Source organism: Kalmanozyma brasiliensis (genome assembly GCF_000497045.1).
Source record: "Kalmanozyma brasiliensis GHG001 unplaced genomic scaffold PSEUBRA_SCAF1, whole genome shotgun sequence".
Lineage (NCBI taxonomy): Eukaryota > Fungi > Basidiomycota > Ustilaginomycetes > Ustilaginales > Kalmanozyma > Kalmanozyma brasiliensis.
This window is the reverse complement of record NW_015961948.1, coordinates 483,236-509,132: the sequence shown is the minus strand read 5'-3', so window position 1 is coordinate 509,132 and position 25,897 is coordinate 483,236. Positions and strand designations below refer to the sequence as shown.

At 58.1% G+C, this 25,897-nt stretch overlaps 8 protein-coding genes across 8 annotated transcripts; 5 read left to right on the top strand and 3 right to left on the bottom strand.

Moving 5' to 3' along the window:
• Positions 1–765: 765 nt before the first annotated feature.
• Positions 766–2,559, top strand: PSEUBRA_000214 (Cytochrome P450; the record flags this gene model as incomplete). The annotated part of the gene is made up of 1 exon (XM_016435844.1): positions 766–2,559. The coding sequence occupies one exon, from the start codon at positions 766–768 to the stop codon at positions 2,557–2,559; it is 1,794 nt and encodes a 597-aa protein (XP_016294816.1).
• A 204-nt stretch (positions 2,560–2,763) lies between these two features.
• On the bottom strand, positions 2,764–3,411 carry PSEUBRA_000213 (Carbonic anhydrase; the record flags this gene model as incomplete). The annotated part of the gene is made up of 1 exon (XM_016435840.1): positions 2,764–3,411. The coding sequence occupies one exon, from the start codon at positions 3,409–3,411 to the stop codon at positions 2,764–2,766; it is 648 nt and encodes a 215-aa protein (XP_016294815.1).
• Positions 3,412–4,606: 1,195 nt separating this feature from the next.
• Positions 4,607–7,639, bottom strand: PSEUBRA_000212 (protein of unknown function DUF4203; the record flags this gene model as incomplete). Its single annotated transcript, XM_059464336.1, has 1 exon — positions 4,607–7,639. One exon carries the CDS (start codon positions 7,637–7,639, stop codon positions 4,607–4,609), a length of 3,033 nt encoding a protein of 1,010 aa, XP_059320957.1.
• A 1,681-nt stretch (positions 7,640–9,320) lies between these two features.
• On the top strand, positions 9,321–10,514 carry PSEUBRA_000211 (JAB/MPN domain protein; the record flags this gene model as incomplete). The annotated part of the gene is made up of 1 exon (XM_016435846.1): positions 9,321–10,514. The coding sequence occupies one exon, from the start codon at positions 9,321–9,323 to the stop codon at positions 10,512–10,514; it is 1,194 nt and encodes a 397-aa protein (XP_016294813.1).
• Positions 10,515–12,138: 1,624 nt separating this feature from the next.
• PSEUBRA_000210 (Ribosomal protein L31e) lies at positions 12,139–12,522 on the top strand (the record flags this gene model as incomplete). Its single annotated transcript, XM_016435851.1, has 1 exon — positions 12,139–12,522. One exon carries the CDS (start codon positions 12,139–12,141, stop codon positions 12,520–12,522), a length of 384 nt encoding a protein of 127 aa, XP_016294812.1.
• Positions 12,523–14,153: 1,631 nt separating this feature from the next.
• Positions 14,154–17,951, top strand: PSEUBRA_000209 (Histidine-specific methyltransferase, SAM-dependent; the record flags this gene model as incomplete). Its single annotated transcript, XM_016435845.1, has 1 exon — positions 14,154–17,951. One exon carries the CDS (start codon positions 14,154–14,156, stop codon positions 17,949–17,951), a length of 3,798 nt encoding a protein of 1,265 aa, XP_016294811.1.
• Positions 17,952–20,723: 2,772 nt separating this feature from the next.
• PSEUBRA_000208 (yaaH) lies at positions 20,724–21,440 on the top strand (the record flags this gene model as incomplete). Its single annotated transcript, XM_016435824.1, has 1 exon — positions 20,724–21,440. One exon carries the CDS (start codon positions 20,724–20,726, stop codon positions 21,438–21,440), a length of 717 nt encoding a protein of 238 aa, XP_016294810.1.
• Positions 21,441–22,027: 587 nt separating this feature from the next.
• PSEUBRA_000207 (Zn(2)-C6 fungal-type DNA-binding domain protein) lies at positions 22,028–25,240 on the bottom strand (the record flags this gene model as incomplete). Its single annotated transcript, XM_059464334.1, has 1 exon — positions 22,028–25,240. One exon carries the CDS (start codon positions 25,238–25,240, stop codon positions 22,028–22,030), a length of 3,213 nt encoding a protein of 1,070 aa, XP_059320956.1.
• Positions 25,241–25,897: the final 657 nt, after the last annotated feature.

The following is a 25,897-nucleotide window of genomic DNA, read 5'->3' as shown; positions in this document are numbered from 1 at the left end:
ACGTCTTCATGATCCGGCCTGCAAGAGAAGCAATTGAAGCAGAGGCCCGAACGTACCGTACAGGACGAGCCTTGTCCAAAGTTATGCCTCAGAGACGCCTGAAATTCCGCAGGAATTGATGCCGCGTGCACAGAACCTTTTGTATCGCTCGGAATCCGCTACGCTCTTTGAACCTTCTTGCCTTGACAGCTCGCGATAAGAGTGCCGAGGCGCAGTCATTTCGGCATGGGAAGCCTGATGATCTCGCTTTGAAGGCCGGCGGAGAGGGTCCCTGTTGTTCGAGCGCTGCGGGGCTGACAGCTGCGCGCCGGCGAATCGTTCCTTTTGTCTCACCAAATTTTGGCCTCTGTGGCATGCAGCTCGCCGTAATCAGGGCCCTGTTACGCGGTCGGCAAACGTCTCGCATCTGTCGGTCTATGGGCGTTGGAATTTGTCATACGCGGGTCGATTGTGGCCTGTTATTTCGAGTTCATCGTGTCTCAACGTGCGGAGAAGGATTCGGCAGCAGGTAGACTCCGCCAGAGGGAGAGGCAGGTGTCTGCCGGCGATCCGCCGGGAAATAGTCTGTCTGTGTAAAGGAGAATCGCAGCCGCGCTGACTGGCTCGCATAGTGACCTGATCTGGATCGAATGGTCGCCGAGGTTTGTCGATGTGATGTGATAGCAGTATACCCTCCCCTCGTCATCCTTTCCGTCCGTCACCATCTCACCTTTCTGAGCACACCAACATTGCCGCTCCATCTCGAGCCAAGTGTTGTCGTCAAGCATGTCGACAACGTTGTCGGACAAGGTCGTTCGTTGGGCCAGCGCCCATCCGATCCTGGCCGCGTTCTTCGCCCTCGTCCTCGTCGTCACGCTCTACCTCGGATGGAAGGAAGCCACGCGGGGCCCCTCCGTCTTGGCTGGGCTGCCGGGCCCGCAACGTACTTCCTTCCTGCTCGGCTTTTCGCGCGACAACAAGAAGAAGTTTGGCGCCAAGAACCCCACCGCCGCCGACCGCGAACCCATCATTGGCGATGACGGCGCCGACATCACCGACGTGCCCGGCGTCGCGACCGCGCGCATGTACGACGATTACGGCAGCGACCACCTCGTCTTCCCCCGTCCCATCGGTGGCGAGCTGCTCCTCACCCGAGACGCAGCTACCATGAGCCACGTCCTCAACGACACGTACAACTACCAGCGCAGCTCGGCGGGCACCAAGGCGACCAAGATGATCATCGGCGACGGCGTCGTCGCTGTGTTCGGAGATGAACACAAGAAGCAGCGCAAGATGCTCTCGCCCGCCTTCAGCGTCGATTCGCTCAAGGCGCTCATGCCGGTCTTCACCAACTCGACGAACCAGATGATGGATCGGTTCGCCAAAGATACGTCACTCGAGAAGAGGTGGGGCAAGGACGTCAAGGATTCCGTCAAGTGGTTCGGCCGTGTCACGCTCGACATCATTGGTCATGCTGGGTTCGACTACGACTTTGGCGCGGTCGAACAGGGGCCAAATGGTCTGGCGGTTCGATCTACGTTTCACGACGCCATGACGTCGACCATGAACGTCTCGCCCATCGACGCCATCGTCGGAGCCTTCATGTTTTTCGTCGTCCCCTCGCTGCTCTACATCCTGCCGTTGACGGACAACGTGCGCAAGCTACGTGAGATGCGCAGCGAGCTCATCAAGGTCTCGCAAAAGATCGTGCAGGCTAAAGCGGCGCAGATCCGAAAGGAGCTCGAAGCGGGTGTGGATGCTAAGGAGACGTTTGCAGGCAAGAAGGACATCCTTCATCTGTTGATGCGCGCCAACATGTCGCCCGAGCTGCGACCGGAGGACCGTCTGTCGGACTCGGTGCTGGCAGGTCAGATCGTGACGTTCATCTTTGCGGGTCACGAGACAACCGCCACCACCATGAGCTGGTGTACGTTCTTTCTCGCGCTCGACCTCGAGTACCAGTCCAAACTGCGATCGGAGATCCAAGACGCCCTCCGAGCGCTGGGCAAGGACGGCGATTCGATCTCGGACCTCACCTGGGCGGATCTCAACAGCGACGCCATGCGTCCACTCGACCAGTGCATCCAAGAGACTCTCCGACTCCGTCCCCCCGTCACCACCACCTTCCGCTACGCAACCAAGGACGACAACCTCCCGGTCACCACGCCGCTCAAGACCAAAGACGGTCGCACGCTCTCCTCGATCCCCGTCGCCGCCGGCACCGAAATCGCCATCTCGGTAACATCCAACAACATGGATCCGAAGTACTTTGGTCCCGAAACGCATCGCTTCCGGCCGGATCGCTGGAACCACTTGCCTGAATTGCATGCCAAATCGAAGCTCCCCTCGCCGTACGGCTCGTTCGTCTTTAATGGCGGACCCAAGGTGTGCATCGGCAACAAGTTCGCTATGACCGAGATGAAGATCATCCTCATCCGCGTATTGGCCAAGTACCGGATCGAGTCGGTGGAGGGGTTGAAGTACAAGAGCGTCGAAGCGGTGGTGCAGAGACCGACAGTGATCGGGTACGAGAAGGAGGGCAGTCAGCTCCCGCTTCGCTTCGTCAACGATCCGCTTTAGGACATTTTGATTCTCAGGAAATGGAAAACCGCAAGACGTCGAACGTCGCCATTGTATGCGTGTGGCTCTGAGCACGTGGGTGGGTTTTGTCCTGAAAACGGCTGCGATTGCGTCTGGCACAATGTGAGGAACGAGAAAGGGATGTGCGCAGCTGCTCTATGGGAGTACAAAGGGAAGTGGGGTTTTCCGATATGAATGCTGTGATCAAGCAGAGCGAGTGAGGTCGAGATCGACGAGCTGGGCCTTGGCGATGTCGTAGCAAAGACCGTGCACCTGGACCTTGTTCATGACCTTGCCGGAGAGGGGCGACTCGACGCCCTTCCAGTTGTCCTTGATGATGTCGGTTGAGACGATATTGTCCACCTGCAGCTTGACGGATTCGTAGATGACCTTTTGAGCGAGCTCGTCCTTGTCAGCATTGGGATTTGCGTCGACGACCTTCTTGGCGACCTGGGTCAACGGTACGAGGTGACGGAGCAGCGCGCTCGATTGCAGCGCCTCTTGGCTAGGCGGCGAACCTGCACCGGCGATAGCAGCGTTGACGCCGCCACACGAGGTGTGGCCTACCACCACCACGTGCTCGATCCCCAACGCCTGCACCGCAAACGTCAGCACGCTCAGCGCATTGTCGTCATCGAGACGGAACTGGTTGGCGATGTTGCGCGTGACAAAGATCTCGCCAGGGTCGGCTTCGCAAACGACCGACTCGGGGACGCGCGAATCAGCACACCCAATCCACAGGATCTTGGGCGTCTGCGTCTTGGCCAGCTGCGCAGCCAGCTCAGGCTTGGTGGAGCAGAAGTTGCTGCTCCACGCCTTGTTCTTGGAGAGCAGATCGGAAACTTGCAGCATGGTGTTGGGACAGCTGGTCGAATGCGATCGGATCGAGCGTTGTGTATGAGTGGTGATGGTAGGAGGAGAAGAGCGCGCGCGGCAGTATATCCTTGGCGTCGTTGAAAAGGATCTGGTGGATGCAAGACGTTGCACAGAGGGAAGAAGAGAGCTCGGAGGACGAGTTCCGCTGAGGAACGACGTGCGGAGGGGAGCCGTGCACATCCAAGAGCTGCTAGAGGCCGATTTGGTGGGCGACGGCGCGGGCAGCGGCAAGAACAATGTGGTGGGATGCGGACAAAGATAAGAAGGAATGTTGACGGCAGATAAAGCGTGTGCACTTGGTGCTGAAAGGGGAGCGCCGTCAAAGGGACTCGGCGGTGTTGGGCGGCGGTAGGCGATCTGAGAAGTTGATGTCGTCTGCGTACAGGTACGCCGAGACTGACTCGATTCCGATTGAGCGAAGCGAGCTTCTTTCAGATAGGCATGACTGCAAACAAATGGCGATATCGGCGGACGAGCCAAGACGAAGAGGACTGACGGGCAGCACGAGGCGGCGACGGCTTGAGCTGTCGAAAGCACGAGCGGCATGAGTCAAAATTTGGATGACGGCTTGTGCACTTCTTCTTGGCGGCCTCGAACACCACCTTGCCGAAGGGCAGCCGAAGCAAGATTTGAGCTGAAAACGATCAAAAACCGAAACGGTCTTTGGCCATCAGAATGGCGAGCTGAGACCGGACCTGCGCAAAGACTGCGTTACGCTTCCCCAAAAACGCACAAGCAGACGAAGCTCGAGATGACGATGGAGGAGCGATAAAGGGTTTTTGGCTCTCGAAAATGTCAAATCCCCAGCAGTCTGTGGCTTCCACGAGTCACAAATTTCAAAAGCCGGCAGATTTGATGCATAGCCAGATTCGCGCTCGGATCGGACAGTCGAATAAAGAAAGACTTGTTAAGCTGCTCTTCACGCAATCAAGACCAGAGTGATCTTCATATCTACTTGAGAGAGCCAGTCGTTCTCGACCATCATCAACATGATATCGTTCGTAAAGATTTGGAGCATGGACGATCATCAACATTATATTGTTCTGAAAGATATGGAGCATGGACAAGGCTGTGGGATGCAGGAGTGAGCGAGCCGACGTCCGCGATCTCGAGTGTGCTGCACCCAAATGTCGACTGAGGAGGCTGACCCCTTTCGAGACCCCGAGACCGATCACACATTGGCGTTGGGCAGGTTGAAGTCGAGCAACGGCTGACTGTCACGTCTGCTCGAGCGCTTTCCAGCGCCTTGGCTCAGACGTCGTCGGTCTGTTTCGCTCAGACGCTTACGGGCGTCTGGCGGTTGCACAGGGAACGGGTTGGGCGAAGCGCCGAGGAAGCTCGATGTTGGCTGCGGCGAGGTGGGTCGAGTGCTGCTGGCCGAGGCAGGGTTTGATGGTCTGGCCGCCCTCGGATCCATTTGTTGCAGACCAGAGATGGACTTGCGCCATTCGGCAGCTCTACTGGCGCCGCCACCGCCCTCTCGCGCCTCTTCCCCTACGACCTCTAACAAGGAAGCGCTCAGGTTGCGCGATCGTCGACGGTCGTCTCGCGCACCGGTATTGCTGCTGTTGGAGACCAGGCCACCCTGAGGTGCTGAAGCTCCCCGGCCAGTCGACGCTGATCCAGTTGTCTTGGTGTCAGCGGCGGCCGCGGCAGCATCAGCAGCCTTCTGTGCTTCTCTTTCGAGCATGCGTCTCCTCTCCAGCCTCTGCTTCCTGTCCCACTCCTCCTTGGCCTTGCTCAGTGCAACAGCATCCTGGACAGTCTGAGTTGCAGGTGCCTGCAAAGCAGACAGCTTGGCTCGATGTCTCGCTTCGAGCTCTTCAATTGACATTGCGCGCATGCGTGTCGACGGATCACCGCTTGAGGCTCGGCGATGCGTGGGTGCGGCTTGTTCGGCGCCTGGATTCGTCCAAGGCACGGCAGGTTGATCACTGCGACGTGTTGCCAGTGATTGTCTGGCCTGCATCACAGCACTGCTCTGGCCGCCACTGACAGTCTTGACTGGATCAAGACCCGGCGAGGGCAATGGACTCTGCTGTTGAGCAGTTGGAGTCTGGCGGTACTCTGCGTACGAGTCGGGACGTGGTCGAGTATGCATGTGGGGCCAATTCTGCGGAACCTGAGTCTGGTAAGATGTGCTTTGGGCCGTGGTAGTCGCGCCAGCATTCGTCGACATGAAAGGTGCCGTCGGACTTGAGAAGCTGCGCTCGTGGTGAGCCAAGATGGGCGTCTGGCTCCGCGTGCCGGCCCCAAGACCTGGAGCTGAATTGGACATGACCTCTGCACCCTCGTTTCCCTTGTCTGACTGGCTCGTGGGGACAGCAGCTTGCAAATTGGCCGGGCTCGGGTGGCTAGCAGGCTGCTCAGACTGGACACTCGGTGGTGCTAAGTCCAAGAAGGTGGTGGCATTGTTCATCAAGGCTGCAGTTGAGGCAGAACGTTGTCGGAAGGAGTCAGCGCCTTTTGAGGCTCCGGGAGACGTGGCCCGGGTCAAATCGAGCGACACAGGTTGATTGAAAGCAAGCAAGCTGGTCGCATTTGGTGCTGCGCCGAAATCAGCGGCCCCTGCGCTGCTCATGGGGCTGATTGGAGCAGGTTCGTGCGCAGCCACAGGACTCGCACAAAAGTCGCCGAGGGGAGTGGTTATGGACGGCATATCGAGACGCAGCGGCCCTTCAAGCTCGACCCGCTCGGGCCCTTTCTGAATGTATTCGAGGAATTGCGAGCTGCGTCTGGCGACGGGCTGCGCCGGGAATGGATATGCAGTGTTGTCAAGTACGCTAGATGCCGCAGGAGAATCGGCCAACTTTTCCGTGGGTGACAAGGGCGTCGGTAGCTGCGTGGCATCATTGTTAGCTCTGAAGAGAGTCATGAACGAGCTCGTGCGGCTTCTGCTTCCCTTGTGCTCGGAAGACGAGGCTGGCGGGGCTCCACTCTCCTCGTCTTGCGAAGCCAAATTGCGGCTGGCGGTCTTGGTATAGCCATGTCGAGCTTCCCATTCTTGCAGGTCGCGCTTGGCGGTGCGAGCGACTGCACGTGCGGCTCGTTCCGCCTTGGATCGCATGTTTCGTTTTCCGTCAGAGCGCTTCAGCACAGCCAGCTGAGCCCGAAGGTCGGACCACAGGCGCATCTGGAATGCGAATCCCATCAGGACCAGAGCGCCAAAGACACCCAGTTCGATCTGCATGCCCTCGACGAGCGGGAAGTTGCCATTCTGAAACGTGGGCGGATACTTGTTGCTGAAGAGCGAATCGAAGCCGAGGTTGCGGACGTAGAATTCTTTGAGGCCTTGGGTGGAGAAGCAGTCGATGCCGAGCGTGACTGCGGTGGCGCCAATGATGGCCGTCGAGAGGGCGAGCGTGAGCGTGTGGACACGCTCGACGCAGCTGATGGTGAAGAAGACGGCATAGAAGCCGGCGTATAGGATGAAACGAAGGCCGACGGGACGAATGAGACCTCCTGGGCGCACGGCTTGTAGAAAGAGGCCGAAGAAGAAACCACCCAGACCGCATGCGAGCAGGCCGGCACCGCGCCAGAAGACGATCGAGATGATGCCGCCTACAACGCCCGCAACCAGAGCCGCGACCAGGAAGAGGCCCCGGATTGCCTTGGAGGGCGGGTTGATGGCGGGCTCGACACCGACCTTGAGGATGATGGAGATGCAGATGAGAGCCAAGGCGAAGAAGCCTGCGAGAAAGTAGCTGGACCATCGATTGCGATGACCGTAGAATGCCATGGGCACACCCGCAATGATGAGAATGGCACCGAGGACCCCAAAGGCAGGGTCGATGATGGTGTGGAGAGGAAGGGTGTTGTTAGAAGATGTTTGGGATGCGGCCGCATTGGGCGTACCTGTGGCTTCAGGAGCGGAAGTCGACGCCGGCGTCAAGGTTGCATTTGATGTCACTGGCACAGCTGTGATGACAGGGATGTAGAAGACGCTGCCGCTAGAAGAGGCCAAGGCAGTCAAGCTAGTCGGGAGCGATTGTCCGCGCGACAGAGTCGTCGTGATGGTCGAGACGATGGTCGTTGACGCGGGAGCGGGAGACGAGGTAGCCGCTGGTGAGGTAGACGAGCCATTGGCGGGGCCTTGGACCGTGGACGAGGATTGATCTGGTGGCTGCTGCGCTCGGACGAGGCAGAGATGCAAGGCCAGCAGGCCCAAGCCCCACGCTGAGCTAGAGCGAAGCTTGGATAGCATGGTAGTCACGATGAGGTGTATGAATCCTCGTGGCCTGTTGCGTGGGCTTCCGCTCAGTACCGCATGGCCGACGAATGGTCGTCGGATGTGGTGGTTCGTGGTGGAGACCGAACTCGCAAGAGGCAGGTGGAAGAGGCAAAGGTCAATGCTGCAAGTCGAAGCGTGAACGAAGCTTCCGCTCACGAGGAAGACCCGACCACAATGGTGGAAGATATTCTGAGACGTTCGATCAGATAGGAGCGGGAGGCTGGAGCATGGATCGTTGTTTGCAGCGCAGCTGTGGCCCGCATGAAGAACCGATCTTTCTGCACGAAGATGAAGTGGGCCAACGGGCGCCTTCAGCCAACCGCATAAGCTCAGGCTGCATCTCTATCACATCACAAAGTGCAAAATTTGAGCAGCGTCCTCGGAGCGCCGTGGTATTGTAGCCGAACGCGCGGGGAGCTACAGTGTGTCTGCAAAGCGCGCGAATCGTATGTATGCCTGACACAAGCACGAGTGAGTCGAGCTCCTTCTGCCTCGCTTCCCGCTTGTGTGGCTAGCGCGCGCTGGTTATTAGTACGCCAAGAGTTCGGGTCAAAGTGACCTCGATTCTCATCAAGCGGGTACGTTACGACGGCCATTTGGCATCGTGTCGCTTCTTTGCTTTCGAGCCAGGCTCTTGCGCTGGCGTACGCGACCAGTGCAGATTGCGCTGCTCTTGGATGTGATGCACGTAACATGCAGAGCCACAGGCTGCAACCGGCGACGCCCGCCCAGGTTGCCGTCATTGTACTCTGAGACCTGTGCGAGATGTCACAGACCTTATTCAGTCCTTCAGGGTCCAGTGGACACGCCGACATGTGTCTCTCTCCAAAGCGTGACAACGCGAGGGTCCGATCGTCCAAAGATCTCACTTTACCGAAAAGAATGATAAATAAAATCACAAAAATATAAGACGGACAGCCGTGGCGTCGCTGCGCTGTGAGCGATCAGGTCGAGCGCCACTCTACAAATCTGTCTTCGGAACATTCTTCAAAGTGGCGGACCAAGGTTCTTCGTCTGTTCCAGCAGCGCTGACGTCGACACTGGGATTGCATGGCAGTGCTCAGTTGACACAGCTTTGACTTGATACAGGCAACCAATTGAGGGAAAGTCATCGACATGTCTGCTGCGATGGGATTTGATGATGTTGTGCGGATTTTCAGGCCACTATTTCAGAGCGCATTTATTTTGGGTGGAGAAGTGCTGCTGCCCTGAGCCAGCTGTTTCATCGTCAAGCTAGCCAAAGACGGAGCAGTCGTCACCCAACGGCGTGTTAACGTTCATTGCAAGCTGCGAGGGGCAAGCGCCCTCCCTCCCGCCTTGAAGCTCATCTCCGTAGGCATGAGAGGCTGAGGTGGTTGCTTCACATCAAGGAAAGGCTCGAGAATGGTGAAAAACCCAACCATGTTACGCCGCGAGTAAGACAGTACCTGACGCGAAAAAAATCTGCCGATGCGGCCCTTTGTGAGGGACTCGAGGCGGACCAGCACAGAGCAACAGGAAGATTCTCAAATTTGTCTCGAACGTCCAAAGTCTGAGAAGACGCGCACACTGCTATGGCAGGAGGGCGGCACTGTCACGAGAGTATCTTCATACGATCCTGGCGAACGACCACCATCTCCACCTGCTCAACCCGACCGAGATCGTCATATACATCATGTCTGCAGCCGCACGTGCAGCGCCATCCGCCGCTGCCGCCCCCGCGCCGACCGCCGCCAACCTCAAAGCATCCAGCACCGATGCTCAGTCTGACCTTGACCGCGCTGCTCTGGAAGCCCTCGAGCTCGACTCGGACGTCATCACCTCGGTGCGCCTCGATGGTCTCGCCCTCACAAAGATTGTCAAGCACTGCCGCGATGCGCACCCTGCCTCCGCCTCCGGTGCCCTCCTCGGCATGGACCTCGGCGGAACACTAGAAGTCTCCAACGTCTTTGCTCTCCCCAACCCTGGCCGTAGCAACAGCGAACGCGACGAAGAGGAGGACCGAAGCAGCCGCAACGCAACCAGATACACATCCGATATGGTTCGATTGCTGCGTGATGTCAACGCCGATGCCAACCCCGTCGGTCTCTACCAGGGATGCTTCCTGGGTGCTTTCCTCAACTCGTCCGTCGTTGATGGTCTTGCTGCTATTGCTGGTCTGATGGAGCGTGACGGTGCTAGCGGTCGTGGCAAGGGCGTTCTGATCGTGCACGACCTGGCTCAGTCTGCCCAGGGCAACACCTCGGTCAAGGCATACCGACTGTCGCCTTCCTTTGTCGAAGCCCACAAGAAGGGCAAGTTCCACACACAGAGCCTCATCGACCACAAGCTCACATTCGCCAACATCCTCATCGAGATCCCCGTTTCGCTCCGAAACACGGCCCTTCTCGATGCTTTCCTCAGCAGCATCTCGACACCTAGCGCACCCGGTCCCTCGATCGTGCAGCCCAGCACATCGGATCTGCTCCGCAACCCGCCCACTGCCGCTCTCACACCATCGTATACCTCTTTGAACCTTGCATTGGAACCTGTGCTGGCGTCGTCGCTCGAGTCGACACTGGAGGTTATGGACGAGCACGCTGCCGAGGCCGGAAACGTTGGATTCCAAGCCCGTCAGCTTGCACGAGAGAAGGCCAAGGCGGAAGCCTACCTTGTCCGCAAGAAGGCCGAGAACGCAGCACGCGAGGCACAGGGCCTCGCTCCTCTCCCCATCGAGGACGTTAACCGTCTGTTCAAGATTCCCGCCGAGCCATCGCGTCTCGAGGCGACCTTGCTGCTCGGTCAGATCGACAGCTCAGCGAGACGTCTCGCCGAGACGGCTGCGCTTGGTGTGATCCAGCTCAACGCCGCCAAGACTGGCGCTGTGTAAATGTATCCTACAGCAGTCACCTCACGAACTCGTATATGTTCAGAAACCAACAAACGCTTGACGTATCGTAGGGCGCCCCGAAGAGCGTGTGTGCATTAAATCAGTATCAGAATCACAGCGATGCCAGTCCTCGGCGGCTCGCTACAGCACAGTCGCCGCGGTGTCGCGGCCGGCCTTGCATCTGTACAGCTCCTTTTTCAGCGATGGTGCGCTGCCTGGACTCATACAGCAATATAGCATAAAGAACCCGATACCTAGCGACAGAGGTCTCGCACACTCGCACGAGGTCCGTGCTGATGCAAAGCATCTGATGTGGTCTGTCTACGGCTCATCCTTCGCGCCTGTGCAGCTCGTTGGCTTCCTATGCTTTCAGCTACGACCGCAAGACCCTGATGAGAGCGGGTGAGAAAAATCTTATAAGATGTTAGACCAAGATTTTGCTAGGGAAAAGGACGAGCAAAATTCGCCCAGATTGGCCAGATGAGAAAAAGTATAGTTCTACACGTGACTTGATCGTCCGCTGCTTAGGCGCCGTCTCGCCCTGCTTCCCGCTTCCGCGAAATTCGAGATTCCAGATTTGACTGGTGCTGAAGCCCGGTTGACCAACGAGAATTAAGGAGCCTGCACAGCGCTCAATTGTCGCATGTCACAAGCTGCGTTGGAGCTGGCTGATTGTCGAAGACGACAACGCTGCCGCCTTCGCCTTCCACACCTTTTGCGACACCATCACCTTCAAGATCGATATCAACAGTAAGTATTCCATGCACTCTATGAGTCCGGACAGACACAACAGCATCAGCAGATCGTCATCGGCACAGCGCAGTAGGACGGAGGAGGAACGGACAAAGGCATTCAGACACGACAGAGACAGCATCACATTCCAGGTGGAACAACAGCATATGTCCTGATCAGGCTCGACTGTATGGAATGCGTCACGAGTTTAGACATCTTCGGAAGGCGCTATTCGTCAACACTCCCAGAGCCTCACGACGCCTCTTCATGTCGAGATTCCTCCAGTCACGCGAGACACTGCACCTCATGATACCGACGACATGGCATCAGCATCGCCTTCACGACGACCAAGAGCTTTGCAGACTGCACGACTTTCAGCGAGGGCGACATCACACGTGCCACCGTACCCACCGATCTTGATGCAGCATTGGGCAGAGACAGCGAGCACGCTTTCTCAGTCAAGGCAGATTGTAAACTGGAACGCTCGGCGCGTTGACACCTCGACTCAAGGAGGCCGTAGAGATTGATAGACCTTATACGTTGTTCAGCGTTCAGCACGGGGAGCTTCAACACACGACGAGATGCAGACTGCTCTCGTTGTTCCGACCCGGCACCATCATCTCGCCACGACAGTCAGGATGTTGCAGCAGAAATGGAGGAAAGCGGCAGGATCTGGTCGACGACGGCTGTCAATTGAGCAAGGAAAGGATTGCTGCTCTGGAGGAGCCGTACGCCGGGACGAGATTATTCTGGGAAGCCGCCAACTCTTTTGACCGCTGTGTTCGAGGACGCTCGATGCTGTTGTCGTTGGCCCGCATCTTGCTCGAAGAATCATGCTGACCATCTTCTTCCTCCCTCCGATCTCGTCGCTCATCTTGCTCATCGACTTCAGATGGCGGACCACAAGGACAAGTCTCAGAAGGGCAAGAAGACCCGATCTGCCCTTAACGATGTTGTGACCCGCGAGTACACCGTCAACCTTCACAAGCGCGTCCACGACGTTGCCTTCAAGAAGCGCGCTCCCCGCGCCATCAAGGAGGTCGTCGCTTTCGCCCAGAAGGCCATGGGCACCAAGGACGTTCGCCTGGACCCCAAGCTCAACCAGGAGGTGTGGAAGTACGGTGTCAAGAACTTCCCCCGCCGATTGCGTGTGCGTCTCGAGCGCAAGCGTAACGACGACGAGGGTGCCAAGGAGAAGCTCTACACCTACGCCGTCCCCGTCCTCGGCCTCGGCACTGCCAAGGGCCTCCAGACCACCGTCATCGACCAGGAGTAAACATTTGCTCCCCCGTCGTGTCTCTGGTTCCGCTCTTGCATCTTTACTCCTATTCCGCATCTAGGTTTCTCAGCTTCAGTTCCGACGGTTCTACGCAGACAGGACCGCCGCGGCCAGCTACGCATTCTTTTTCACCAGCGCTGTCGGGCCAACGTTGCGAGCTTGCGTTGCTCCGTCCGATGGCTTCCACCTCATTCTCGATACTGAAGTGATGACGGCAGCCCCGCCATCGCTTCATCCTGTACACTCTACCAAAACGCAAAGCTCTAAACCCAAAACAAGTCTGTTTACGCCAGAAGATCCATAGTCGACGTGCATTGTGACTGTCCGGATGTTCGGTTGATTTGAGGCGAAACCTAGGGAGTTGAATGTTCGAAATCAAGGATGACGCCACCATGGGCCAAGGCCCTCCTCATACCTCGACTCGTAGCTGTGGCCGAAGTCGGCTCCCACTTCATCCAGGTGCTGTTCAAACCTACTCATCGCCGATCAGCGTTGGCACTGAGGGAGCCGTCGACTTGATCGAAGCTTTGGTGCTCGGGAATAGGTGGTCTCTACACGTCTACCTGCCAGCTGCCGACCTCCGTATCCACACTACTCGACAATCGCTGCGCCGTGTATGATCCCCAATCTCACTTCTTCCGGCATCGTCCGGAGATGGCCGATCGTCGAGCTAATGCAACAAAGGCGGACGTTCCGAAGGCGGTGAGACTGATGAGAACCCGCGGCCTCAAGACCCTCACAGAAGGCGCTGGCTTGACCATCTTGGCCATACGGGCATTTCGGGGAAAAGCCGATTACAGTCAGCGAAAGCTTTTCGGCTTCCACGGTTGACCCGCTTCTCCGCTCCAGGCCCCTGAAAAGCTGCTGCAATGTGATTGTTGGGTTTGGTGGCGCTTGTTTCCCACGCCCTGCTCACTCATCGGCTCGATAGCGACGTGGCACGCTTCGAGAAGACTTCGCTCAACGCCATGCGTTCGGGGAGCGGGGCAGACGTCAGTCGGCGCTTCCGGTTTCGTCACGTTCCGCGCCTCACGGGTTGGCAGACCGCATGACCCTCTTATTATTCACGATTTATTTGTCCGCCGTTTCCTCTTCTCTGTGCTCTGGTGCCTAACGAGGTGGAGGAAAGAGCAGAGCGTCTGCGCCTCGATGCTCGAACCCTCTCTCTCCTCGATGTTCGAACCTTCTCTCTCATCTGCAAGCTGTGGGCGACGATCAAGTGCACGGACTCGCCGATCCTGACCATGCCTACCTCGTTGCCTGCGCTCGCAGTCACAATCAGCCAGTCATTCGCTGAGTTGGGCAGCAAGCACGCCGTGTGTGACCTGTGACGGCCCGTCAGCCAACGAAGCCAAGCGGAAAACCCGTGGACCCTGCCTGAGGCTGAGTTGTTTGCGTTGCTTCCAGGGTCTTTGACATCGGACGCATTGACTTGAACCGATGCTCATATAACTTCGGCAGGTTTGGCACAAGTGCGCCTCCGTCCCCTTCTGTTACTCCACCACCTTGCTGACGCCACCATCAGCACCACCGCCACCTTCACCATCATAACCACGACAGCGTCTGTTCGAGACAAACACGCGGTCACCTCCCGACCCCATCAGCTCTCGCCCCAGTCCAATTCCGCAATGGCTCCATCTGCTGTAGCGGCTCCTCTGGTGGATGCCGATCCCGTCTTGCACAGTAAAAGTAACCCAAAGACGATGAACACAGCTTCCGCGGGCGCGGGCGCGAGGCTCCACACCGCGCCCGTCATCGATCTCTATTCCGGCAGCGCCGACAGCCTCAATACCAGCTCGGCAGATGATCAGCTGCGACGAGAGATCATCTCGGGGCTACAAGCCAAGCAGCTCGTCATTCCAGGCAAGCAAGGCGACTCGCAAGACCTCAAATTTGCTTACCGAAAAACGTTACCCACCACCATCCTGTACGACGAACAGGGTCTCATCCTGTACGACAAGCTCACCGCAGCTCCCGAGTACTACCTCTACAATGCAGAGTTACAGATCCTCAAAGACCACGGCCCAGAGATCGCGCTGAGGATTTTTGGACACTCCACTGCGACTACCAATGACCTGTCTGCTACCGCTGCAGCTCATCTCGAAGGCCCGCATCGCGAACAGAAAGAGGCTCCTAAACACGACAACCTGCCCCCTCAGAGGGACACAGCCGCGTCCACGAAGGAGAGGTGGGGCGACAGCGACGTCGGTAGATTCAACGGAGGCGTCAACGCAGAAGAAGGTCTCGACGGCGAGCGAGCCGTCGGCGCAGGATCTTTGGTCGAGCTCGGTGCAGGCTCGCTCAAGAAAACGATTCATCTTCTGCGTGCGCTCAAGCTTCTTCCAGCCACGTCGACAGGAGGACCGAGCGTACACTATTATGCTCTCGACCTCGACAAGGCTGAACTCGAGCGCACTTTGCGCGACCTGCGAAAGCAAGAAGCCACCGACGGTGATGAAGATGCTTGGACTATTCATGGAGGCAAGGTCGGCATCAACGGACTGTGGGCAACCTATGACGCCGGACTCGACTTTATCGGAGAAGGTGGACTCAAGGCCGCCTCGACAGCGGCTGGCGCTCAGAAAGAAGGTCAGAGATGCCTCCTCTGGCTCGGCTCGAGCATCGGTAACTTTGATCGAAAGGCGGCGGCCGAGTTCCTGGCGAAGACCGCACGCCAAAGTATGCGTGCTGGCGACACGATGCTCATCTCCATCGACCGCCGCAACAAGCCCGCCGAAGTGGCGCTGGCCTACAATGACCCCGCTGGCCTTACGCGGGACTTCATTATGAACGGACTCAATCACGCAGATCGAGCGCTCGGAGGTAACGCCATCGACGGTCGCAAGTTCGAGTACTTTGATCGCTACAATGCGCGTGAGGGGCGTCACGAGTCGTACTATCGCGCCAAAGAGGCGCACGAGATCCGAGTGCCGGGGCTCAAGGAACCTATTCCAATCCAGGAAGGCGAACTCATCCACATGGAAGCCAGCTACAAGTTCAGCGAGCGCGAGACGCTCAACCTCTTTGACTACGCGGGCCTTCGCGTTGTCCAACGCTGGAGCGACAAGTCGGATCGGTACGACATTTGGCTCGTAGAGAAGCCCTCCTTTCACTTTTCCAACTCGGCAGCAGCCAATGAGGCATTTATCACGTCGCAGCAGCCTGCACCTCAGGGCACGAGCCAAAGCCACGATTCCGCCAAGATTGACGACGGCTGGGGAGGCAGCAATCTGGATGAGCTGGCCCAGAGGGCCGCTCCGGTCGGTCTGCCCAGCCTGCAGGACTGGAAGACACACTGGGACGCTTGGAATTGCGTCACTCTGACCATGATCCCCAAAGAGAAGCTGCACGAGAAGCCCATCGACCTGCGTCACATTTGCTTGTTCTACCTCGGACACATCCCGGCTTTCCTCGACATCCACGTAGCGACGTACCTGAAGCAGCCGCACACCAACGACCGCTTCTCTGCCATCTTTGAGCGCGGCATCGACCCTCACATGGACGACATCACACAGTGCAACCCGCACAGCGAGGTGCCCACCAACGAAGAAGACTGGCCCACGCTGGACGAAATTCTCACCTACCAGCAAGCCGTCCAGGCTCGAGTCGAGAAGATATATGAAGACGTCGCTTCTGGAGACTTGGTCCTCGATCGCAGACTCGCAAGGATGCTGTGGATGACGCTCGAGCACATCAGCCTTCACCTCGAGACGCTTCTCTACATGCTGATGCAATCTCCAAATACGAAGCCACCGGTCGGATTCACCCCACCCGATTGGGCCTCGCTCTCCAAACGATGGCAAGCCGAACACGAGAAGGTTGGCGGCCGACAAGCTCAGGAGCAGCGCTTCCATTTCGAGGCCTCGTCCATCTTGCTCGGCCACGACGACGACGACACTCAGGACTTCGACATCGTGGCAACACGTCCGACCAGCGATGTCCGTGATCTGAATCTACAGCTTGGTCAGCCCGAATTTGGCTGGGACAACGAGCACCCCCGACGAAGGGTCGAGACGAAAGCATTCTCGATCTCGGCGCTGCCCATCTCGAACGCCCAGTACCGTGACTTCCTCAAAGCCACCAACAGCACTGACATCCCCTCCTCGTGGATCAAGAGCGGCAGCGAAGGCGGCCACTCAGTGCGTACATTCTATGGCCCTGTCGACATGGACGTGGCCCAACACTGGCCTGTTCAAGCTTCGGGCAAGCAGCTCGCAGCATTCGCTGCCTGGAAGGGGGGTCGATTGCCGTCGCACGCGGAGCTCCGCATGCTCATGGACGCGCCACCCGAGGCGTTGGTGCTCGACCTCACGGTGCCTCCTTTCCATCAAGATGCGGCGAAGTCAGAGTCGTCGGCGAACGACATCGATCCTCCAGGCAAGCAAGCCCCTCCGATTCGCGGGTCGGCCGTCCGATATGTGCCGCGCGATGAGCAGTCGCAGGAAGATCTGAAGTGGATGCAAGAAGCGCTCGCAATGGCGCAGGAGGCGCTGGACGCCAACGAGGTGCCCGTCGGAGGTGTCTTCGTTCGCAAGGGTGAGGTGATCGCTCGCGGACGCAACCGCACGAACGAGCTCCTCAATGCGACTCGACATGCCGAGCTGGAAGCGATCGACCACATTCTGTCCATCATGCCACCTTCCGACCCGAACTTTGCGGTCGCTCCTCATTCTGGCCCAGAGGGAGACAACCCATTCAAAGACACGACTCTTTATGTCACCATCGAGCCTTGTATCATGTGCGGTGCAGCACTGAGACAGATCGGTATCGGTCGTGTCGTTTTTGGCGCCGGCAACGAGCGTTTTGGAGGGAATGGAAGCGTACTGGGCCTGCACGACGACGATGCGATTGTGAGCTCGCCCGGCTACGAGTCGGTGGGTGGCTACCTTCGCGACGAGGCGATCATGATGCTGCGCCGCTTCTACGTAACGGAGAACACCAACGCCCCCAAGCCGCAGAACAAGTCTCGGCGCGTGCTCAAGACCGAGATTCACCCGCCAGGAATCTCGATGCATGGACCCGGCACCGTTAATGAAGGCGAGCAGAACGCGCAGCCATCGAGGCGCCGAAGCTCCGTGAACCCGACTCAGGGTCAGGCAGCACCCTCTGCCAACGTCGGCTTCCGCAACTGGCATCCGGTGCCAGCTTCTTTGCCGCGATACGACTCGGATGGCACGCTGTTGCCTGGACACAATGGCGGTGTGTGGGAGTGGACAAGCACTCCTTTCCTAGCGTACGATGGATTCCAGTCGTCGGCCCTGTACCCTGGCTACAGCTCGGACTTCTTTGACGGCAAGCACAGTGTGGTGGTCGGAGGCAGTTATGCCACGTCGCCTTCAATCGCTGGTCGACGTACGGTTGTCAACTACTACCAGACAGCCTATCCTTACATCTTTGGCGGAGGTCGCGTGGCCTGGGACAAGTGAAGGTGCACGCAACTCGAACATGTATGATATCAAAGCATCCTTTCCACGGACAATTGGCGATATAGTGACCTTGCTATGCCATGTTTGAAATGTCTCTTCCTCTGTTGATGAGATGCCGACCGATCGGGCTGCGATTGGGGATGCAGTCTTGACGCGCGTGGCATGGCGATGCGGCTTTCCCCACGATAGTTGTACAGGATCACGCAACGCGATCGAGTCGGAGATAGCGATCGACCAAAGCCGAAGAGAGATCTTTTCCAATTAGCATGAGAAGGACAGAGCACAAGCTGATGCAAAGGCGAGACACGCACACGGTTGGACGCCGATCCGGGGAAACCTCACCACCGACTTTCGGCAAAGGCAGACCAAGCACGCTCATTGATTTGGAAAACCGACAGTGTGGAATCAAGAAGGCTTTCGATCTGGGGAACAGGCTGTTCGGAAACATATCCCGACGCCACTTTGCCTTGGCTTGTCTGAGTGATCATGCTCGGATCCCCAGGACGAGGTCTTGACATCCGTCATGTTGGAGGCTTGGCACTGCGGAGTCTTCTAATTTTACAGCGGTGTATGAGCAGCGGACGCCCTCGCTTGTGCGCATTGGCGAGATCGACATGACGGAGGAGGCAGATATCGCACGGCAAGCAGAGCACCCGCAAGCTTGGATTCTCAAAAGGCGATCCCTCGGCAATGCAAACACTTTGGTCTGGGTGCTGGAGCCCCGCTCTTCAAAGCTGCTTTCGGTCGATCTTTCCTATTGTTCAACAGTCGTTCTATTTGCTCGAGCAGACGCGGGGACTGTGTATCGGCGACCCGCCCAATTCGCGCGCAGACAAATGGAAGCATGTTCAAAGAGGGGTGGCGGCTTTAACGTGCAGGCTGGTCTCGAATCAAGCCGACTGGGTAGCTAGCGTCGAATGCGAGGACAGATCGCGCGCTGGTTCGCGGGGAGAAAAGCGGAGATGGCGGCCACGCTGCAATCACTGCTGCTCTGCTGCCGAAGCAAATTGGGCCTCGATTGAAGCTCCGACGAGAGGATGACGTTGGTGCTCTGCTGCCAGAATAATGGGCCAAATGTTCCGTGCCGCGGGTGCGGATGTCGAAAACCTGCAGGAAAAGCGGCAGCAAAAATTTCGAAAAAGTAATTCAACAGGCGACTCACTTTCTCGCTCGCTCGCCATCAACACGACGAAAAGCAGACGTCGAGTGAACAGCGAGCCGTCCGCGCGCACTATGCACTGTCTGCTTGTCACGCAATGCGAGATGAAAGCGATAGAGAGATGTACCAGCAGGCAGATTTACGTGCTCGGCATGCATACCAGGGGGATAGGCGAGAATGAAGCCAAACACTGGGGGGTTGACCAGCATATGGCAACACCGGCGAACCAGCTCGCGGTCTCAAAAACATCGCTGCTGGCGCCGGCCTTCAAGCTGCATAGAGACAAGCTATTGGTTGCGCGCTTACAAGTTTGCATCTCCTCTCGAAGACCCATGCCGAACAAATGGCCTAGCCCGGCGGGACAACTGGCTCGAGCTTGCTGTCCCAACCATCAGAATTGAGTTGTGTTTGCTGCCATGCAGGATTTCGCTCGAAGCATGGAAATTCTTTGACTTGCAAGGCACGCATACGGATCGCGCGGAGAAAATATGCAGGCTAGATCTTGCTGCTTTTCGTGTGTTTACTGCTGATCCTTCTCATTCAAGTGGCAACATGCCGCTGCGGGTATCGCGGTGTTGGTAGCGCAAGTGCCATCTAGGCTGCCAGCTCAGCTCCTGGCTCTTGTCGGGGGCTTCATGTCGCGCGTCCTCCATTGTGGCTCAAACGCGGGCCGCTGCAACCTCCCATTTTCGTGGCGCTTGATGAGAGGCGCGTGACTCTGTGCTCTACGCTTGTCAACTCACCCACAGTGTTTGCTCTATCGAAAGCTCGGAAGGCCACCGAAAGTCGATAGCTCGATTTCACCAGCGTGGGAACAAGGCATCGGACCCTCCTATCAGCGTCGGATCGCTGCCGTGAGGGAGGGAGGCAATGACTGTCTCTTGCTCGCCGCGGCACTGCAAGAGCACAGCGTCGCTGCCTTCATTGCTCGTACGATGATTGGACAGGGAGGCTAGAGTGCTTCTCAGCTGTGCGGTCGATCGATCCAAGCGGGGTCGGTCGCGCAAAGCGTCGAGTCCAAGCGCATTTGACTAGTCATAGGGATAGCCTAGCCGAGCCTGTAGCGCCAAGCTGACAGAGTGGGGAAAAATGAAAAAAAAAAAGTTTATAAAAATCTAAAAGTGGAGTTGACGTCTGAGCAAGCCACTCAGGTGCATTTGAGCACACACTGCACAGACACCGGGATCGCCGCTCTACGAGAAAAATTGACTGTCCTGACGGCCAGCCTCTGTTGTGACCGCAACGGTCAACTTTTTGCAGGTCAGGAGACGCCGACGTTTCCCAAAGGGCGAAAGGCCAAGCCCTAGATTGTGACGCATTGGAGGCGTTTTACGTCGAGTCGATCTCAGCCCATCTCGCCTTCTGGCCTGTACTGGATCGGATGCGAGTCGCTGAGCTCGAGCCCCCAGTTCCCCCGCAAGGTCCGAGTGTCAAGTGTGCGTTCGTGCACTTTGAGCGTTCTTTTGTCATGGATCGTGAATAAGTGTGCTTCTGTCACCGAAAGAGTACATAAAGGCATCCAGGTCGCCGTTCTCTTCACCGTTTCCCCCACAACTGCTTCATCTGTCGTCACTACCTCCCCTCCCTCTCTCGCCTACATCTTATCACCAAACATGTCCGAGATCAAGAACCAAGAGAACGGCTACCAGGGTGGTGCTCAGCCCATGCGAGCTCTCACGCCCGGTGGACACCCTCAGGACAGCTCGCAGCCCGCCTTCCCCGTCTACCACCGCAAGTTTGCCAACCCTGCCCCTCTCGGTCTGTTCGGTTTCGCCGCGACGACCTTCATCCTGTCGATGTACAACGTCAAGGCGCGCGGTGTGACCGTTCCCAATGTCGTCGTTGGTATGGCCATCGGATACGGTGGTATCGCTCAGTTCCTTGCGGGCATGTGGGAGTTCGCAGCGGGTAACACCTTCGGTGCTACTGCGTTTGCCTCGTACGGTGCCTTCTGGTGGTCGTACGCCATCATCCAGATCCCCTGGTTCGGCGTGGTGGAGGGCAACTACAACCCTTCCGGTGTGCCCGAGGCCCAGGTCGCAAACGCCCTCGGCATCTACCTCGCCGCCTGGTTCATTTTTACTTTTATCATGCTCCTCGCCTCGTTCCGCTCCTCGGTCGGTCTGGTTTCGCTCTTCTTCTTCCTCGACATCACCTTCTTGCTGCTGTTCATCGCCGAGTTCACCGGCAAGGCCATGATCCAAACCGCCGGCGGCGCTTTCGGTATCCTCACTGCCGCTATTGCTTGGTACGTCGGTGCCGCTGGTTTGCTCACTCCCGACACCAGCTTCTTCACCTTGCCCGTCATCGAGCTCTCCCGCCGAGACTAAGCGTGTCAGCACCCCAAAAAACCCGCTTCTCTCGAATCAAGCCGGATTTCGACCTGGCCCGCACGGTCACATCCGCGTCGTTGCTTAGAGTTAGTCTCTCAAAGACTTCTCATGCTCCCCGTCTCATGATACCATCTATCGATTTTCTGTACCCTACCTAATCGCCGACTTCAGACGTGTTGTACGAAAGATTGTTTCAGCATTTCTTCCTCTGTGTGATGTGGGCCAGTGTTTGAGTTTGGATCGTCATGCGAACTCTCGCATGGCGACGAGGTCATGACAAGGAGGGGATGATGGCCAGGTCGAACCACTCTCGGCGGTGAGTTGAGCGCTCGCGCGACCTGAGAGGCAGCAAGACGCCCGACAATGCCAAACCGAGCGTACTTCTGTGAGCTTGATCCCGCGAAGAACACAAGGCGGGCTGCGACACGAAGCACCACGACAGCCTTCAAGGTTCGGTGGAGCATCACGAAGGCGCATCTCAACACATCTGACAGCAAGGACGGGCACAATTGAAAGCGGTGAAGAATTGACTGCATGCAAATGGTCAATCAACAAGGACAAAACTGTGTGTGTGTGCAACCCCTTCAGTTCGTGACCTGCACGCTGCCGGTGAACAAGCTCTGATTGACCTCCAACAACAACCGCACCTCCTGCGCGTAGCCCTTGGCGATCTCCCATGCGCGACTAAACTTCTCCAACGCCGACTCGATCTGCAGGATACAGCTGCGGAGCTTGATGGCGAGGACGTAAGCCTGGCGACCGGCGAGCTGGGGGATCTGGGCGGTGCGATGCGGGTCCGGCTGGAGGATGGGCGAAAGCTGGTACAGCTCGTTGTCGTCGAGGACGTCGGTGTTTGTAAAGTCGAGATTGTCCTCGAGTCCGGCGGCGATCTGGGCGTGGAGGGTTTCCATGAGCAGGACGTAGGCGGCGAGGACGAGCGAGCATGCCGAGAAAGGGGGTAGGGACGGGGCGGACCACTGGTCGCGATTCTCCCGACCGTGCGTTTCGACGGGCAGCGTGGCCATCGATTCGCGACGACCGAGGCGGAAGGTGGACTTGTTGATGTGCGCCAACTGCTGATACATGACGCTTGCCGCGAAGCGACAGCGGTCGAGCGAGTCGGACGGTTCGAAGGGTCCGCCGTTGAACTTGGCCGGGATGCCGCACGCGGTGAATGTTACCGAGGGAGGACCCATGGAGGAGGACGAAGAACTGACCAGGCTCTTGGAGACGCTCCCTGCGCCGCTGGACGACATGCTGCTGGCGCTGCGCGATCGCATCGCCCTCGACGATGTGACGGGGGCCGCTTCCATGCTGCTGCCCAGCTCGTCATTTTGCGTCGCCGTCGCCTTGCCGGAAGGCGGCAGCCCCTCCGCCTCCCTATGCCACAGCCGATCCGGTCCGCCCCGGCGACTACCCGCATCCGACGCCGTATCGCTGTTGTCCTCGCAGGCACCGGGAATGCCGCACGTCGGAGCCACAAAGATTCGTGCATTCGCAAACGCCTGCGCCCTATGCAGAATGATCAACGCTCCACTCGTCATAAGCTTGCCTGCAATGCGCAGACTGCGGCTCAAGCGAACTTCGTTCTCCTCCTCGAACTCCACCGTGCGGCGCGAGAGCCCCACGCTCGGCTCAAAGCAGCTCTCGTCGCTCCACACCGGGTCCGAGCGGGCGTACTGCATCACGTCCGCGTCGACCTTTTGCATGCGTTCGAAGATCACTTCCCACCTGCGGCGTCTGTCACGAGACTGGTTGGCCGGGTCGGCGATCTTGTTCTCCGGTCGGTTTTTGTACGAGTCGAGGTCGTAGAGGGCTGCGTAGGAGCGGGAGACGAACTGGGCACCGCGCACGAGGACTTTCCAGCTGGATCGATCGTCGCGCAGATTGGGAAGCAGGCCGAGATCGGAAGGCATATCGCGGGTCACGGTGAGGGGCTTGAAACCGCCCGTGCACGACATGACCGTTGCAGCGGTGTAGCAGGTCCAGTAGGCGCGTCGCGCCCATTCGCACTTTTGCGTGTGGCTGAACCACGATGGTGCTGACGAGACCGCCTCGCCTGAGTCGAGGTTGAGCGCTTGGGCGTGGTTCCAGGCCTGCGAGGCGTGGTGGAACGCACGTCGGCTGTTCGAGGTGCCATAGTGGTAGTGCGCGAGGAGGGTGTGCGTGGCAACGAGCTTGATTCGGGTCAACTCGAGATCGCCGGCTCCAGCACCGCGGCTGTTGGGCAGGAACTTGGTGGCTTCCATCGCCTTGGCCGCCTCGGACGGGAAGGAGGACGCGCGTGCCAAGAGCGCCACCTTCTTGAGAAGGAGCTTCTCGGCCGACTTGGCGTGATAGGCGGCAATCTCCTCGCGCGAGGCATGCTCAAGGTCGAGTAACTCGGCTTTGGTCTCGTGGTCGTCCGGGTCGTGGAACAGAAGACTGCCCTTGACGATGCGTCTGGCCTCGCTCTGCGGGAGCTGCAGAGCGACGCAGGCGGATGTGGCTGCGAGCAGCGCCGAAGACTCGTCCTCGGACAAGTGGAATGCGAGCGACGAAAGGTGGCCCGACGGCAGCATGACAGGGCATGCCGGGTAAACGAGCTCGTAGAAGTCCTGCAGCAAAGCACGCGCCTGCTGCTCCGAATTGACAGCTACGCTCGACTTGCTGGCGGTCTCAATCTCCAGAAGAGCCTGAGGCATGTCGACGTCGATGCTGCCAAACTCGTCGACGATGGATGCGCCGAGAACGCCGGCCTTGGGGAGCTCCTCAAGTTTGTGGTAGAAGCTCGCGAGCGAGAGGCCGACGGAAGCTTGGTTGGCCGACAGCTTCTGAAGCATCTCGAAGTTGGTAGCCGAAAGGTCATCAAAGAGACCGCCGCCGACAGTTGCGTCGGGTCGGAACAAGTTGCGCGTGGTGAGGGCATTTCTCTCGCGTTCGAAGTTGAACGCATCCGTCGACTGTTCTGCGGTCAGACCAGGCCTCGAGGAGACGGCCGAGGCGCCGAGCATGTCGGGACCGGTTCTGGAGAGATCGAGATTGGACAGAGGCAGCGTTGCTCCGTCGAGTGCGTGGAAGGCTGAATGAGGTTGCACACTGCTTGCATCGAGGGGTGTCGAGCCTGCAGAGGTGTGATGGTGAGAATCGTGGTCGGTCGGGGAAAGCGAGGTCGAGTCTTCGTGACCGTTGGAGTCTCTGCCGCCCCTGACCTTGCCACCCTTCTCGCGTTCATCGAGCTTGCGCTTGGTAGCCTCAGCGCCCTTGATGCCTTTGAATCGCGGGCCACCGCGTTTGCTCGCGACGTAAACACAGCCGCCGTCATCCTGAGGAACGCCGTCCTTTACGCCACGCAGCGCGCAAGGCCCGCAGATGGGCTTGACGCCGTCGCACTTGCGCTTTGCGGAACGACAAGAGAGGCAGGCGGCTCGCGATACGTGCCTGTGGTGCATGTCGGCCTGTGAAGAGGGCGAAGTGTACATCGGAGCGGCGGCATGAGGGTTGCCATAGGGATGATGATGCATGTGCTGGTGTTGTCCTCCATGCGAAGGGTGAGGGGCCGATCCGCGATAGGTGTCCACGTCGGAGGGGTGACGTGGTTCGAAGGGTGCATACGAAGCGGCCCTGTCATGTTGGCCTGGACCATGACGATGACCATAAGAGCCCGAGGCGGAGTGGTCCCAGGGTCCACGCGGCACGGCTTGCTGGGCCGACACGTCGGACTCGTAGTCCTTGACGCCCCTTGGAGCGTTGCCGTAGAGGGAGCTTGAGGGGAAAGATGCAGAGCCGTACGCCGACGGCATCGGTTGATGGGACATCATGGGCAGCCGAGTACGAGCGTCGAGACGGTCGATCTTGAAAGGACGAGAGCGGGGAACTAGCTGCAGAAGGTGACGCGCGCGAGACGGTGGACTGTGAGAGTTGCGGCAGTGCTGAATCGACCCGGTCGTGATGATGATTTCGTCCGACGATAGATGTATGCGGATCGGCAGGAGCTCTTGAATGGAACGAAGAGATCTCTGGGGTCTGACGCGTGGCTCTTATAAGTGAGCTGTGGTCTACCCTGGAGCCGCGGGTAAAGTGTTTGGGGCGGGCAGGGCAGTCGGCGGCAAGGAATGACCAGTGTATGAGCTGCTTTTGAACAATAGATAGGCAGTGGCGCTGATGATGACAGCACGCAGCAGCTAAATTGGTTGGCGGGGCGAGTTGGCGATAGGTGTTTAGCTGATCGTATCGAGCGAGGGCGGTATGCGAACAAATGAGATGGGAATCGAGATGCTTCTGGCGTGATGTACAGGTTATAAGGGTATGGTATGGTATCAGGAGGAGAAAGAGAGACGCCCACAAGGGATCACGAGGTCGATGGTGGGTGATGATGGTAGGAACAATGGGCGAAGGACAAGATAGATGAATCAATGTGGACGGTCGAGAGGATGAAGAGGCGAGATCACGAGGAGCGGTTTGAACCGATGGCT